The following is a 13,841-nucleotide window of genomic DNA, read 5'->3' as shown; positions in this document are numbered from 1 at the left end:
GCGCTCGGGCCGGCAGCCGCGCTTCTCCTCCTCCTGCTGCTGCTCTGTGCGTCGGGTGCTGTGGTTGTGGGCCTGCTGGGTGCCACGCTGCCTCTGCTGGGCCGTTGGCTGCCCCATCAGGGCGGTGCCCTGGCTGTGAGTAGCGCTCGCTCGGGGGACGGACGGACACGCTGCTGGCCGGAGGAGGGCGATGCCCCAGAGAGGCTAAATGGCGCCCCGGCGGAACCCGCTCACCGTAGCCCCAGCCACATTCCCACTTTGTGGCCCCTCCCCTCCTGTGCCTTGCCCCGCCCCTTGCCCCCCCCTAGTTTTGATCCTGGGTATGCCCCTGCCCCTGAAGAAACTCCTCTTCGTCCGTGGTGCCAAACACTTGGTCCCAGCCTGTGAGGTTAGGGGGTGACAAGGGGAAACCAACAAAGGATTCTTCTTCCGAATCAGTGTCTTCAAACACTGCTTCCCATTCTCCCCCTCCTCCATCTTCTGAAGCGTGCTCCCATTCCCCAACATTCTCTCCCTCCCCTTCTGAGCAAAAACCCCAGAACTCTTCCTCTTCGCTGTCAGTGAGCGCAAAAACTTACCCCACCCACATTTTGGGTGGCTTGGGTTTATGTGGGAACAGAGCGTGGAATTCTTCTATCATGTATTCCTCGCTAATTCTACCGACTGGCACCCAGGAGTTGTCTGATTCTGGAGCCCCTCGCAAGCTACCAGGTACTCCAAGGCATCCCGGTGCCATTGGGAATCTAAGATTTCTGTTGCTTCATTGCACAATTCCCTCTCCTCTACCCTGGGTGGTGGAGGGTCCTCCCCTTCCTCCCTTTGGAAACGATGTCTTTCCCGGTAGGGAGACAACAAAGATCTATGAACACACTGGATGTATCCTCATGTGCTCTGGCAACTGCAACTTAAAAGCCACTGGATTGATTTGCTGCACTGCTTCAAAGGGACCCAACCTCCTGTGCCCCAGCTTCTTGCACCATCCCCAGGAAGGAAGACCTTGTGGTGACAGCCATACCTTGCCCCCACCCGAATCACCTCCCCCAGCCTCTTATGCCTATCCGCTCCCCTTTTGTAAGCCTCCTTCGCCCTCTCGAGGTTCTCCTTGAGCTGTTGGTGTATGACCTCCATCTCCTCTGCCCAGTGTTCCGCCGCCAGTACACTAAGCTCCTCCTCCTCTTGCTCTGGAAAGGCTCTAGGGTTACGTCCATAGTTAGCCATAAATGGAGTGGTTCCTGTGGACACATGCACCACATTGTTGTAGGCAAACTCTGTGAGCGCCAATTTCTCCACCCAATCGCTTTGCCTCTGATTGACATAGCATCACAGGTACTGTTGCAGAACGGCATTAGGTCTCTCCGCTTGCCCATTGCTCTGCAGGTGCCTGGCTGTGGAAAAGCCCACCTCCACCTGCAGCAGTCTCATGAGCCTACGCCAGAAACATGAGGTGAACTGCCTTCCGCAATCAGAAATTACACAAGATGGCATGCCATGCAGTCGGAAAACATGTTCCACAAAAAGCTTGGCGGTTTCTTCTGCTGACACCGCACGCGCACATGCTATGAAGTGACACATTTTGGTCATCAGATCTACCACCACCAACACTGCCATCTTGCCCTTAGATGGTGGCAGATCTGTCATGAAATCGATGGAAACCACTTCCCAAGGTTTGCTGGGCATGGTTAATGGTTCCAGCAACCCCGCTGGTGCTGCTCTCTCCCCTTTGGTCTCATCACTAGAAAGGATTTTTTCCCACCCAAAGTGTCCTGTCGTGGGATTGCAATGCAGCTGTTTGAGTACCCTCGCCCTTAAGCGCCCCCCCCCGGTGCATACAAAGTCCCCTTGTAAAAAAGCAGTCCCCCTTTTTCCTCGAAACCTTCCTCCACCCCCCTGCCTTCCCAGAGTTCCCTCAGTTTGGTCTGAGTGAAGTCTTCTCCTCTGGTGAGTCTAGCTAGTTCCACTCCCTCGACCAGCATTCCCCACAGGTCCACTTTTCCTGTGAAAAAATGTGTTTGACCACTGGAGGTCCATCGTCCTCCAGATATTCAGGCTTTCTGGATAATGCGTCCGCTCTGACATTCTGCTCCCCGGGAACGTACTGGATGGTGAAGCGAAAGTTGGAGAAGAACTCTGCCCATCTGCCCAACTCTGTGCCAATATTCCAGGTTCTTGTGGTCGGTGCACACCTGGATTTTATGACAGGCTCCCACCAAGAAATGCCTCCACTGTTTATAGGCCACATGAATCACGAGAAGTTCTTTATCCCATATCATGTAGTTCTGTTCTGACTTACTCAGTTTCCTGGAGAAAAAGGCACAGGGTCTCCAGTCTTTATTGCCGTCTTATTGCAATAACTAGTGGTTTTCAGCCCGTTTAATAACGGGCGCTAGAATCCTGGGGTTCGGAGAAGCGCTTGCGCAGCGCTTCTCCGAACCCTGGGACCTGTCCTTGCTGTCGGTGGCAGGGGGACAGGAACAGAGGAGGAGAAAGCGCTGCTTTCTCCTCCTCCGTTCCTCTCCTGCAGCCGCCGACAGCAAGGAGACCTCCCAGAGTTCGGAGAAGCGCTTGCACAGCGCTTCTCTGAACCCTGGGACCTGTCCTTGCTGTCGGCGGCAGGGGGACAGGAACGGAGGAGGAGAAAGCGCTGCTTTCTCCTCCTCCGTTCCTCTCCCGCAGCCGCCGACAGGAAGCAGACATCCCAGGGTTCGGAGAAGCGCTTGCGCAGCGCTTCTCCGAACCCGGGACCTGTCCTTGCTGTCGGCGGCAAGGGGACAGGAACGGAGGAGGAGAAAGCGCTGCTTTCTCCTCCTCCGTTCCTCTCCCGCAGCCGCCGACAGCAAGGAGACCTCCCAGAGTTCGGAGAAGCGCTTGCACAGCGCTTCTCTGAACCCTGGGATCTGTCCTTGCTGTCGGCGGCAGGGGGACAGGAACGGAGGAGGAGAAAGCGCTGCTTTCTCCTCCTCCGTTCCTCTCCCGCAGCCGCCGACAGGAAGCAGACATCCCAGGGTTCGGAGAAGCGCTTGTGCAGCGCTTCTCCGAACCCTGGGACCCGTCCTTGCTGTCGGTGGCAGGGGGACAGGAACGGAGGAGCGCTTTCTCCTTCCTTCCTCTCCCCCAGCCGCCGACAGGAAGGACGCGAGCACTCTCCCCCCCCCCTGCCTCCTCCAACCGCCGCTCCTCTCACGGGCCAGGGAGGGTTGTGAGGAGGCCTTCGCCGGCCTCCACCCTCGCTTCCCTGACGTGCCCTGCAGTGAGGCGGTGTCCGGCGGGAGCGGCGGTTGGAGGAGGCAGAGGGGGGGGGAGAGTGCGCGCGGGCAGTCTCTGCTGTCCAATCCCTGTATCCCTGGGGCACATGCGCAGTACCTCAGGGACACACGGGACATCTGGACGCAGGGACAACATGGACATTATTATATAGGATATAGCTCCAACGTCTTGATCTGACGCATCTGTCTCTACTCTGATAGGTGCCGTTGGGTCTACGTGAAGCAACTGCTGTTCCGACACAAAGACCTTTTTCAAGCTCTCAAAAGCCCGTTGCGCCTCCTTGGTCCACATAATTTTTTTCTTCCCACATAGACAGTCAGTTATTGGAGTGGTGACATGCGCAAAGTTCTTGATGAACTTCCTATAGAAGTTGGCAAAACCCAAGAACCTTTACACATCCTTCTTGGTTTTGGGGTTTCTCCTACGCCGCCCTCACCTTCTCCTTGTCCATGGCTAGTCCTCAGTCCGACAGCCTGTAGGCCCAGAAATTCCACCTCCCTAACATGGAACAGACATTTCTCCAGTTTGGCATACAGCTGATGCCTTTCCAGCCTCTCCAGCACTTCCTTGATGTCCCTCACATGCTGTTCCTCGTTCTCCGAGTATATCAGGATGTATATACTCCACCTCCTCCCACAGACCCTGAGAGGACCCCTTACAGAAACCATACCAGACCCTGCCTAGCTTTGTAAATGTGCTAGCGGTTTTATTGCCGCACCACTGTTTGTCACACGACAAATCTTGCCATCCCTGACTATTGGCCATTCTGCCCAAAACCAATGGGAGTTGAGGTCCGATAACATTACCCACCCCTGGAATAGAAATGCAAGTTGGGTGAATCAGTGGTCACCTTCATTCTTTTTAGGGGGTTGTTCATCTCTCGCTGAAGTGAAGTTGCTCTACCGGCAAGGAACGTCTGAAAGGCAGCGGCTAACAAGCCCTCATATTTTTCAAGTAGCAGCTTATCGTCAGGAGGGTAAATACGCCTACGGTTTAAACAGAAGAAGGAGAAGCAAAATTATGAAGTGTGGCCACAGTCCAACAAGGTCACCACACACTGCACTGAAATGAACAGGAGTCATGTTAGCGTGGGGAAGTGAGCTTCTATTCATACCACAGAGATGTGCTTATTAGTTTGATCCTAGAGATTTATGCACAAAACCTCTGGAGGTACGATTTGTTCTGTGTTCACCAGCAACGTGAAGCATACACTGGTGGGGGGGCACTAATTCTAGTCCAATTGCGGTACTCTATGTGTGGTTTAACAGGTGTGGGTAGGTGTTACAAGCTATAAAAAGCAAAGAAAAATGGGACAGTGCTAGTTCTTCTATGGATAGAGAGGAAGGTTTGAAACATTGAATACTCACTGAAATGTCAACTTCAGGTATGCGCGAGGAATGAAACATTAACAAAATATTGCATTCATAATTCAGAAGTGTCAAGGCTGAGTTTAAGGGGCAGGGGGTGCTGCAAAAAGGAGTGGGAGATCCCAATTATTGTCCATTGCTTTCCTTGAAAAACAATAATCCGCCCTGAGTCATCTCTTGCTTTCTATAAGGCTGGGAGAGGGGAGTGCCAGCCACCCCTCATGCCTTGTCTAGCACCTGCGCTATACCATCCAACGGCCCAAGACTGCCCTAGACAGCTGGGGAGGTCAGAGGAGAATAATTCATCCAAACTTTGGGGGCTCTCTTTATTTGGGGGCAGGGAGTTGCTGTTCACAAAACTCTTGAAAGCGCAATGGCCCCGTATAAATAAATGTACAAAGGACTACAGGAATCCTCTGCACCCACCGTTGAAGTGCCCATGTCTACTGGAGATTTCATTGCCCTAAATGAGCAGAGGAAGCACCCAAGGATTCTCAAAACCTCCCTGTGGCTGTGTGTTTCAAGAAAAGACTGACTGCGGGGCAAGTTTCAGCTTGGGGGTGGAGCCCATGCTTTGCAAACAGAAGGCTGCAGGTTCAATCCCTGCCAACTTTAGTTAAAAGATCCAGGTAAGATGATAAAGAAGATTCTTTGGGTGAAACCCTTGAGAACGGCAGGCCAGCTGGAGTAAAAAAAACAATGAGCTAGATGGATAAATATTCTGTCTTGGTGCAAGTCAACTTCCTATGTACCTATGATTGGAAAGCTGCCTTTCGAGGAAGGTTGTCCACCAATACCAATCTTCTGACTGTAAAAAGCTCCTGATAAGCTTTCCAGGCAACCCAGGGGAATACAGTTCAAAACTGGACTGGGAAAGGCTGCTGCCTCTTCCGTGATTTACAGATCCAATCCTAAGCACGATTGGGAATAAGCTCCATTAAAACACACCTTACTCACCAGGTGCACTATCAATTAATAGCAAAGCATAACATGATCCATCCCATTAAAAACAAAAACAAAAATCAGTAATATTTTGCTTTCATAATTCAACCCTATTGTTCTAAGTTTGCAAAAAAAGAAGAGAAAAGAAAGAAATATATTCAGGGACAGAAATCACCAGAGCACCCAATGGATGTTTTCATTGTAGTGTCTGGAAATAAGTAATCTTATATTTCACAGTTAATTAGAGTGGTAATTTGGGGTCTTATGTTTGTGTGTGTGTGTGTGTGTGTGTGTGTGTGTGTGTGTGTGTGTGTTAGTGATTGCAAGTATTTTTCTGTCCACCTATCAAGTTCCTAACAAAGTTTACGAAAAGACAATTTAGAAGAATCATAATGTAAATGCCAAAACAAAAACATTATTTGCTGAGTATTATAAACTAACAGTTCACTAGAACAATAACCTTTTCATCTCTAAGGCTGGGTGCAGGCTTCCTGAATTCTATAGTTTGCAAATATGGAACCAGCCATGGCAGTGCATAGTTCCTTCCTCGCTCTCCTCTCTAAGCTGCAGCAAATTCCCCCATGATCATAGCTTTAGAATAATATATGCACTGTCAATAATTATGGTTGATAACCTCTCATCTTGACCAAGATTTAAAACCAGGGGAGGCCACAGTGCCACTCAACGGTACCCAAGATTTATTTCTGATAGGATGCCCAGGTGACATAGCTACCTGTAATTCCCCATGTGCCTGTTTTCGTGCTCTTCTTTGGAGATCTGCTTGCGCACTTGTACCAGTCTCTCCTTCTGAAAATCAAGAACATTTAAGAAGTGATCAAACATCTTCCTTGAGGAAGGAAAGAAAACAGAGGCTTGCTTGTTCATTTATTTGAGGAAAAACAATCTACCAGTTCCTCTCTCCTTCTTTCTAGGGAACGGCGTTGTTTCTCCCAGTCAGACACCGGCGACAGCCTTTTCATGGAGCCTTGGCCGTAAAGCCTCTTCTGAGCTTCTGCTTTCTGCTTGGCTAGGTTTTTTCTTTTATCGCTTGTCCTGAAACAGAAAGGCACAGCGATGAAAAGGAAACCCAGAGAAGTCTGGTGTAGTGGTTAAGAGTGGTGGACTCATAATCTGGTGAACCGAGTTTGCGTCTCCGCTCCTCCACATGCAGCTGCTAGGTGACCTTGGGCTAGTCACACTTCTCTGAAGTCTCTCAGCCTCACTCACCTCACAGAGTGTCAGCCTCACTCACTTCACAGAGTGTTTGTGGTGGGGGAGGAAGGGAAAAGGAGATTGTTAGCTGCTTTGAGACTCCTTAGGGTAGTGATAAAGCGGGATATCAAATCCCAAAACTCTTCTTCCTCTTCTTCCATCAAAGAGGGGTGCCATCTGGCCTCACCTTCTACTAGGCCTTTAAAACAGTTTGATGCATAGGAGCCACTGGGCAAAAAAAAATTCATGGCATAGGGGCCTGTCGGTGAGTTTGCAGTGGAACTCACCTGCTGGAAGGTGAGGGAAGTGTATTCCCCTCCCCCCACCCAACATCCACAGTCACCATCACCATCAGGGATGGTTCAAGGCTTCAGAGGCCTCTGAGAAAGGTGCTCTCCATGAGCTCCCTCAGAGCAGGGACAGCTCCTTTCCTCAACTCTCATTGCCTGAGAAATGAAGAGCAGAGGCATTGGCAGCGGTAATAAGCAACTGACTGGCAGTGGGAGCAGAAGCTGCCTGCCCTCCCTTTCAATAGCAGCCGCTCTTCGCTGCTTGCCTGTCGCCTCTAATAGATGACGACGACGACAACAACAACGACAACAACAACAACAACAACAACAACAACAACAACAATTCTATTATTTGGGTTATGTATTCAGTGGCCTGTGTTTGCCTGACCTTGAGTCTGGACTAAGGATTCTGAGCTCCTGTGTTCTGATTCGATACATGATATCCAATCACAGAACATTTAAACATTGGACCTTAAACTCTGAGTCATGATTCGCAGCTTGGAAGTTTAGACTGCCAATCGCATTGGAAGTAGGAGTGGCCCAGGCCTTCAGAAATGTATATAAGCAGTTGCTTTGTCCCTGTTGTTCAGTTATGTACCGGTAGTTCAATAAAGGTTCTTGCTGTTATCACTATGTCTTGTATTGTGGGAACCCACCTACACTTCAATTTGTACCCCACCCATCTGACTGGGTTGCCCCAGCCACTCTAGGCGGCTTCCAAGGAAATATAAAAGCATAATAAAACATCAAACATTAAAAACTTCCCTGTACTGGGCTGCCTTCAGATGTCTTCTAAAAGATGCACAGTTATTTATCTCCTTAACATCTGATAGAAGGAGATGGGATCCACTACCGAGAAGGCCCTCTGTTTGGTTCCCTGTAAATTCACTTCTTACAGTGAGGGAACTGCCAGAAGGCCCTTGGTGCTGGACCTCAATGTCCGGGCCGAACAGTGGGGGTGGAGACGCTCCTTCAGGTATGCAGGACCAAGGCTTTTTAGGGCTTTAAAGGTCAGCACCAACACTTTGAAATGTGCTCAGAAACATATTGGAAATACATCAGCAAGAGACCAGCCTTGCTTTCCTGAAGCACAGCTCTTTCCACTGCCAACGGATTGCTGGGACAGCCAGAAAGTGGCAAGGACACTGAGGATCAGCTGTAGGCCAGGAGAATGCAGGACAGGGGGGAAAGCAATGGCGTTTATCTACCTGCCCTTGGGGATGAACAGGCAAACAGCCAGCTGCAGCGGCAGGAATAGAAGCTGCCACTTCAGCCCATCTCCTCTGTGAACGGCAGTTCAGGAAAGGATAGAGGAAGGTATTCAGGGCCGGATACAGAGAAAGGAGCTTGACTGGAAGAGGAGAATTTAAAGGCATGGAACTGGAAAGCATCGTTTGGGGAATGTAAAAGCTGGAGTCAGCAGAAAGGATCTTGGAACGGGAATGTGTCTGCCTTTTTCTATTTCGCGGTGGTGTTTTATCAAGTTGTGGTGTTTTATTGCATCTTTATTTCAGCAACTTAAAAAAATAATAACCACACAAGAAATCGATTTGTGCCAGAAGGACAATAAAGCGAACTACATTTCTGCTCCGATTCTAGCTGCCAATCATGTAATTATTTTTTTAAAGAACCAAATAAATAATTCACACCAACGAGGACAGCGAAGGAAATGCACCCCATGGGAGGAGGCACCCATAAAACATTTACAGCAGAAGCATTCTAAAAAGTAAGACGGAACCTGCAAAAACTTTCCCCTCGCTTGCAGTTTTCTCTCGTTTATTAATTACTCCCTCTCAGACTGCTATAGCACTCAGCTAACTCAAAAGAATTTGGATTTCAAACGGCACCAGAAAGCTTCTATTAAATGAAGTTGTTAAGAGGTCTCAATAAACAGCAAAAGAGCACAAAACTGAAATGAATAAAAGAAAAGAAAAATGAAGGGGGGAAGGGGGGGAAGAACGCAATTCATCAAAAGCTTGTAGTATTGTGTGCCAAGGAAGCAGAATTTGGGAGATAAGGGTGTGCTCCCTTTGATGACAGGAAGAGAGCCAGGCTTTTCCTTTACCATCTTTATGGTCAATATATGCCCACCATTGTTCCCTCTCATGACTTAACTTAGCCCCAACACGAGATCTTCCTACTGTGGGTAGCAGATTTAAATCAGAGTGCTGTCTGAAGAAGTTGCCTGGGCCTTCTACAGCTCCCAGATCAAACAAAGATTTAACTAACATATCTTCTGATGAGGGAACAGCATTAAATTTGGCTCAGATGAATTTAACATAAACCACACGTTTCCTATGGAGCATTTACAATGACTTTGGTACATCACGATATAAATGTACAGTATCTCTATTCCCTGCCCCCCCCCTCCAAAAGAAACCAACTGTAACGATAAGAGCAACAGGGAAAATGTAATTTTACCTTATATTGAGCAGCTTTAATGCATTCAGCAGGACACCTTTTTTCACATCATGGTCTATTTTTTGGTCAGTACCAAAGCTCGGGGCTCGGTTAATCTGAAAAATTTAGAGGACAGAATATATCCAGGAATGTCTTAATCCACAAAATAACCGAGGGGTATGCTCTCACACAGACATAACACTGGGGCCCAATTTTCAAATGTCAAACACCCACACTCTCAGGCATTATTTCAAACTATTTGGAAATAATATGGGGGGGGCATGCATGCAGGCCCCAACATCCCCGACCCCCCACCAGCTTCACCCCCAAAGTCTGAATAGGGATTCTTCATGTGTTCACTAAAAACACACTTTGAATCACACCCATGAGCTCAAACACTGAGCAATCAGATTTCTTGATTATTGAGGGTTCTTAGCCCATGAATAGGGATGCGGGTGGCGCTGTGGTCTAAACCACAGAGCCTAGGGCTTGCCCATCGGAAAGTCGGCGGTTTGAATCCCTACGACGGAATGAGCTCCCGTTGTTCGGTCCCAGCTCCTGTCAACCTAGCAGTACGAAAGCATGTCAAAGTGCAAGTAGATAAATAGGTACCGCTACAGCAGGAAGGTAAACAGCGTTTCCATGCACTGCTCTGGTTCGCCAGAAACAGCTTAGTCATGCTGGCCACGACCCAAAAGCTGTCTGTGGACAAACGCCGGCTCCCTCGGCCTATAGAGCAAGATGAGCGTGCAACCCCAGAGTCGTCCGTGACTGGACCTAATGGTCAGGGGTACCTTTACCTTTAGCCCATGAATAATGCCTTTCACACCTTCCTGCTCAACATGGGAAGTTCACTGTCTTGGCATCACTGAGAAGAGGCCCCTGTCTCTTGTGTCTGTCCGCCCAGGGACACAAGGGCATCAGAAGATTATCTGGGTAGGTTTGGATAGATCTGAACTGTGACATTCAAACTGTCCAGAACATTGAAGTCAAAAGGGATGCCTTCAGTTTTTTAGTTTTGTGTGGAAACCAGGGGAAAAAAGGTAAAGGACCCTTGGACGGTTAAGGCCAGTCAAAGGCAACTATGGGGTTGTGGCACTCATCTCGCTTTCAGGCTGAGGGAGCCAGCGGTTGCCCACAGACAGCTTTTGGGGCAATGTGGCCAGCATGACTAAACCACTTCTGACACAATGGAACACCGTGAGGGAAACCACGGTGTTTACCTTCCCACTGCAGCGGTACCTATTTATCTACTTGCACAGGCGTGCTTTCGAACTGCTAAGTTAGCAGGAGCTAACTCAAACTGCTGACCTTCTGATCGGCAAGCCCAAGAGGCTCAGTGTTTAGACCACAGCGCCACCCGCATGGAAACTAGTGCAGATGATGTAATATTAAGACTGTAGGTTCAACTTTGCCAGCTTTAGTTAAGAGTGTGGCAGTTGCATTCCAGAGCAACAGAAGCTTTCAAACCTGTGTAGGGCATGTTAGCAATCCCACTGGGACGTGACTATCACATACATTAGAAGCTCCTCGAAGAAAGGACGTGTGAATGGTGGATGTAGATGAGCACTCCTAGCCACTGCTTCCACCTGTGCATCTAGGAGCAAGGCTGTATCTAGAATCTGCTTCCAACCTGCCATGTTCATCATCCAGTTTTCATTTGCACACTTTTCCTTCTCTTGCCCTCCTTAACCCTCCTTTGCCTTCTTCCTCTCTGGAATCACCATTGACTCTTGCCTTTTGCATATCCTCTTAGACGACACACCATATCATTCTCTTCAATCTAGTCCTGTGCGAGCCATCTAGGGCAATTTCTCGTGTTGACAAGTGATTCTCTCTCCCACTTACAAGAGAAAGACATCATGCAACCACTGCTCTCGCGCGGAAGCTCTGGATAGCGTAAACTGGAGGACTGGTTCGTTGATTTTATGTAGGACATTTCTGTCCCACTCTTATGTACTACACATAGTACATAATCAGATTCTGTGTATCTGAAGAAGTGTGCATGCACACGAAAGCTCATACCAAAATATAAACTTAGTTGGTCTTTAAGGTGCTACTGAAGGAATTTTTTTATTAGTGTTCACATAAAACACTGTGGCCGATAAAAAATACAAAAATAAAAATAAATCAACACTTGAAGCAAAGTTCAGTTCAGAAACAATGGGGAGTCTGAAGAGGCATGTTGAGATGCGTTCAACGCGGAAACAAAAGGACTGTGTCTCTGAAGAAATGCAGCTATTGATGTATTAGGCTATGTATATATTACCAGCTTTAAACTAGGTTTTCTCCTTTCAGATCAAAGGTGGTTTGGGGAGGGAAATGCATCAAAACACAGTATTTCATAAGAAACTACAGGATAGACACGGATGGTGACTAATGTGTGAAAACTGCTTCCCAAGCCAGTGGTTAATAATATTAGTTAATAGAAATAAACTAGTTAATAAAATTAATGTTCCAGATGAGACACTATTGCTCTGCTTGAAGGATAATCTTCCATGTTTCTTCCACTAGATGGTGCAAGCAATTCCATCTTTAAAACAAGACACAAGCCAGGACAAAGAGGGAGCAAATATTTGACTTGTCCACAAGAATGTTTTGTGAAAAGGGAGTTCCCAAGCATTGATAAAACCCATTCATATTTTAAACCACCATCTCTTTTGAGTTGTTTTATGCACTGTGAAAAAGCTCTCATCCAGGAAGGCCTTCTATGATTAGTTCTACTGGGTATATGCTGGCTTCGAAACACGGCCAGCCTTTTGAGAATGTAAGAAGATCCACCTAGTCCAGCATCCAAACAGATGAGAATGATGGAGAGCCTGGAGGAACAGCCCTCTGCACTCTTCTCCTGCTCCCTGCTCCCAGCAAATAAAATGCAGGGCTGTCAAACGCCATCCATTGTGAAATGGGTTTGCTTTGCTCAATGACCTGGCCATTTTTGCGCATGGTTCAGAGATTTCGCGTTGCATCCTTTTCGTAACACTTACAAACTGTTAAGAACATCTAATCTTTAATGGATCAGAGCAATGGCCCATCAATTTTATTTTATTTTTGGTAATTTTTATTACATTTTTATTGCATTTTATTACATTTTTATTACATCAATGACTTCCCTTCTTCTCTTTCCATGGTTCATTTTGCATATCATAAATCCCTGCATATTTTACATAAACTAAACCATTCGGCATTCCATCAAAACTTATTTACACCGCTGAATTTATCTTAATGCTGCCAACGTTTTCAAGTGTACACAATTCCCCCCCCCCATATATTCAATAAGCATTTTCCAATTCTAAACGTATGTTCTCCTAGTTCTCTTATTCTATATGTTAAGTCTGCAAGCAGCACATATTCCATCAGCTGAAGTTGCCATTCTTCTTTAGTGGACCTTGCTCGGTTTTCCATTTGGGCGCTAACAAAACACGGGCTGCAGTAGTGGCATACATAAATAACCTTTTTTGACACCTGGGAATTTCCGTCTGAATTATCACCCAACGAAAAGGACTCTTTTCGGTTTTTTTGGAAACATACTTTTAAACATTTTTTCCCAATTCATTATGAATTATTTCCTAATACGCTTTACCATTTTACAGGTCCAACACATATGAAAGAACGTTCCCTCAACCCCATTGCATCTCCAGACCAATGGTCCATCTTTTTTCCAGCACAATGATCTCACTGTGGCCAACCAAAGCAAGACCTGAGTGCAGCAGAGCTTTCTCCAAATGTGATTCCTAGCAACTGGTGTCCTACAGTGGAGGTAGAACATAGCCATCATGGCTAGTGGCTGATGATAGTCTTCTCCTCCATGTCTACTCCTCTTTTAAAGACCTCCAAATGGGCTTTAAGTATCTAGCCCTTTAATGCTCTTGTCTTATTATTATTGCTATTTTAAAGCAGCTTACCTCTAGGAGCCATGGCTTGAGTTTTCTGTCCAGCAGGATATCAAACCCCAAAACTTCAAAGCAAACACTGTCACTTCCCGGAGGCTGTCCTGGCCTACACATACGGTAAGCGTGAAGGACATGGGGCTCTGCTACTATGAGTGTCTTCACCACTAGTTCCTGGGGGATTGTGCAGAGAAGAGAGAGAAGGGCAAAGTTATTTGTCTAGGTGTTATTTTGTTTTGTTTCGTTTTAGATCACCAAAAGGCATTAAGCAACACACATTCAAATACAAGAGACAAGATTGACTGTGCAGAATTAAGGAATCTAATCAACAGCTGGTTTCACTCTAAATCACAAGAGCACATAAACAAACTTGAATTTCGTTTAATGCGTTTGTCACTTGGCTGAAACAATCTGATTCTTGTGTCAATTTCCCAGCCTCGAGGCATGGAAGGCGGCTTTATATGAAACATCATCGG

At 47.4% G+C, this 13,841-nt stretch overlaps 1 protein-coding gene across 10 annotated transcripts in view; it reads right to left on the bottom strand.

Moving 5' to 3' along the window:
- The window catches only part of TTLL7 (tubulin tyrosine ligase like 7), a 75,236-nt gene that overhangs the window by 26,674 nt on the left and 34,721 nt on the right, over positions 1-13,841 (bottom strand). For all 10 annotated transcript variants that reach the window (XR_015950987.1, XR_015950989.1, XR_015950988.1 and 7 more), the window contains 5 exons: positions 13,381-13,539; positions 9,497-9,591; positions 6,482-6,626; positions 6,307-6,380; positions 4,115-4,250 (listed from right to left, as the gene is read on the bottom strand). Coding sequence is in view for 6 of the 10 variants with exons in the window: in XM_060276783.2 (XP_060132766.1) it covers positions 4,115-4,250; positions 6,307-6,380; positions 6,482-6,626; positions 9,497-9,591; positions 13,381-13,539 (609 nt within the window). In the remaining 4 variants the exon portion in view is untranslated. The remainder of the gene's footprint in view (positions 1-4,114; positions 4,251-6,306; positions 6,381-6,481; positions 6,627-9,496; positions 9,592-13,380; positions 13,540-13,841) is intronic.

The sequence above is a fragment of the Zootoca vivipara genome, chromosome 7 (genome assembly GCF_965207765.1).
Source record: "Zootoca vivipara chromosome 7, rZooViv2.hap1.1, whole genome shotgun sequence".
NCBI lineage: Eukaryota > Metazoa > Chordata > Lepidosauria > Squamata > Lacertidae > Zootoca > Zootoca vivipara.
The sequence above is the reverse complement of the archived record's forward strand: the minus strand, read 5'-3'. Positions and strand labels throughout refer to the sequence as shown.